A 2,203-nucleotide genomic window follows, 5' to 3' on the forward strand; every position below is an offset into this window, starting at 1 on the left:
GGGTGGGGCGGCGGGCAGCATGCCAAGCAGGCGGTTGGTCCTGGGTTGAGGTGCGGTGGTGGCTTGTGGGTTGGGGGGATGTGCACAGCTGCGCTGAGGGTGCAGTTGAGGAAGTTCCCTCGCTCCAAGCTGAGTCAGCCCGCGCCCGCTGGGGGCGCGCCCGCGCGGCCCGCCGTGCGCTCACGTGCGAGGTGCAGCGCGCCGATGCCCCAGCAGCCGTTGACGTTGAGGGAGACGAGCTCAGGGCAGCCGGCCAGGACGGCCCCCAGGTGGACGCCGTTGAGGTGGCGGCAGCCAAAGAGGTTGAGCTCCCTTGGGGGGGCCAAGGGGGGGGTGTTGGGGTGGGGTGGGATGATGTCATGCTGACTGTTTGCCGGACTGCAGGATGGACTGGTTGCTGAATCTATTCCCTCCTGCCCTGAGCAATAATACAACTGTCTGCAGTTATTCGTCGTGTATGCGCGAGTACCGTATCACTGTCTGCTGGATCAATGCAATCGGCCGCCGGTGCCGGGCTGTGCAGCCGTGGAGCGTAAGGTTGCTCGCGAACGAGCAGCAAGGGTGATCTCAGATCTGAGATCATACCTGAGGGCCGGCAGGTCCCAGGCGTCCTCGAACAGCGCCTGCAACGAGATGCACTGCGGCGCCGCCAGCACCTCCAGCCGCCGGCACCTGCGCATTCACGTGAGTGGACCGATAGAGATGATAGGAACACCGCGTGGGGTGACCCCAGAATCAACGTCGCCTGACATGCAACCCTCCCCGACCAGCGCCGGCGGCGCCGGGAAGCCGGCCGCCGGCGCGCGCTGCCCGCCACGCGCCCGGCCATGTCACTGGGTGCCGCCACTCCGTCCCGCGCCGTCAAGCTGCCCCCAACAGCTCCCGCACCCCTCTCCTCTCCCCAGCCCCGGCGCCCCCGCCCACCTGAGCCGCAGCCTATGCAGCGAGCGGCACGCCGCCATGCTGAGCCGCGCCAGCCGCGGCGCCCCGAGCGTCAGCTCGCGCAGCGCGTGGCAGCAGGACAGGTCGAGCGCCGCGAGGGGGTGCGTCGCCGGCAGCTGCAGCGCCAGGCGCGTGAGGGACTTGCAGTGGCTGGCATTGAGGTCGCGGAGGACGCCCTTTGGGGGGTTGGAGTGGGGTGCAGATCATTGACTGTTGGTTGTCAATCAGTGGCTGTCGGTTTTCGGTGGTTGGGTGTGGACTGCCGCCTGGCGAATGAGGGGGAGGAGGTGGGGTCTTGAGGGAGTGCAGTTTAGGGCGCAGCGTCGAAGCGGAGGGGGTTTGTTCTCGGTGGGCTAGGGGGGTCGGCACAGGCCCCGTCGCGGCGACGATGCATGCGCAAGTCAGCGGGGCGCGCAGCCGGGCGCGGGGGAAAAACCGGGCCCACCAGCGGCGGCAGCTGCAGCCCGGCGCTGGTGACGGGCGTGCGCGTCAAGTCCAGCTCCTGGAGCGACGCCCGCGTGGCGCAGCCGCAGAGAAGCTGCCGCGCCCCGTGGTCCGTCAGGCCGCCGCAGCCGCGCACCGACACCGACCGCAGGCCGCGCGCTCGCGGCCCCGGCGGCCCCGCCGCCGCCCCCGCGGCTGCGCCAAGGCCGAGGGCCCCGACGCTGTCAGCAAGGGCTGCCGCGATCGCCGCTTCGAAGCGCCCGCTGTTCGGCGGCGGCGGCGCGGCCGCGGGCGTCGCCGTTGCCTGCGCCGCCCCCTCGCCTTCCGCTGCCTGCCCGTCCTCCTGCGCCGCCCCATCCGCCGCCTCATCCTCATCGCCCCCGCTCCCGCTGTCGTCGCCGCCGCTGCTCCTTCCGCCCTCGTCCGCCCCGCCGCCGCCCCCGCCTGTGGCGTACGCGCGCCACCCCTGCCAGCCCCCGAAGGGCGGCGCCGCGCGCCCGCCCCCGCCGCTAGCCGCAACGGCCGCGATGACGTCATCGTCGTCGTCATCGCTGTCATCGCCGCCGCCGCCGCGGCCGTCCTCCTGAGCCTCGTAGCGCCCCAGAAGCGCCCACGACCGGTCTGTCAGGCGGCCGCAGCCGCTCACGTCCAGGTGCCTGCGGGAGTGAGGGGGGCGGGTGGGGCGCGATGGCTGTGAGGCGCAGTTGGGAGGCCGTGCAGAGGTGGGCGAGCACGCGGGAGGGGCGGCGAGAGCGGCGACCAACCGCGTGACCGGGACGCTGGGTCGCGCAAGGTGCGTGTCAGAGGGGCGAGGCCC

The 2,203-nt window shown here is 72.3% G+C and overlaps 1 protein-coding gene across 1 annotated transcript; it reads right to left on the reverse strand.

Annotated features, from left to right (window-relative positions):
- Positions 1 to 134: 134 nt before the first annotated feature.
- On the reverse strand, positions 135 to 680 carry MNEG_16534 (hypothetical protein; the record flags this gene model as incomplete). Its single annotated transcript, XM_014034996.1, has 2 exons — positions 135 to 312; positions 586 to 680. 2 exons carry the CDS (start codon positions 678 to 680, stop codon positions 135 to 137), a joined length of 273 nt encoding a protein of 90 aa, XP_013890450.1.
- Between the last annotated feature and the right edge of the window lie 1,523 nt (positions 681 to 2,203).

The sequence above is a fragment of the Monoraphidium neglectum genome (assembly GCF_000611645.1).
Source record: "Monoraphidium neglectum strain SAG 48.87 unplaced genomic scaffold scaffold06479, whole genome shotgun sequence".
NCBI classification, from domain to species: domain Eukaryota; kingdom Viridiplantae; phylum Chlorophyta; class Chlorophyceae; order Sphaeropleales; family Selenastraceae; genus Monoraphidium; species Monoraphidium neglectum.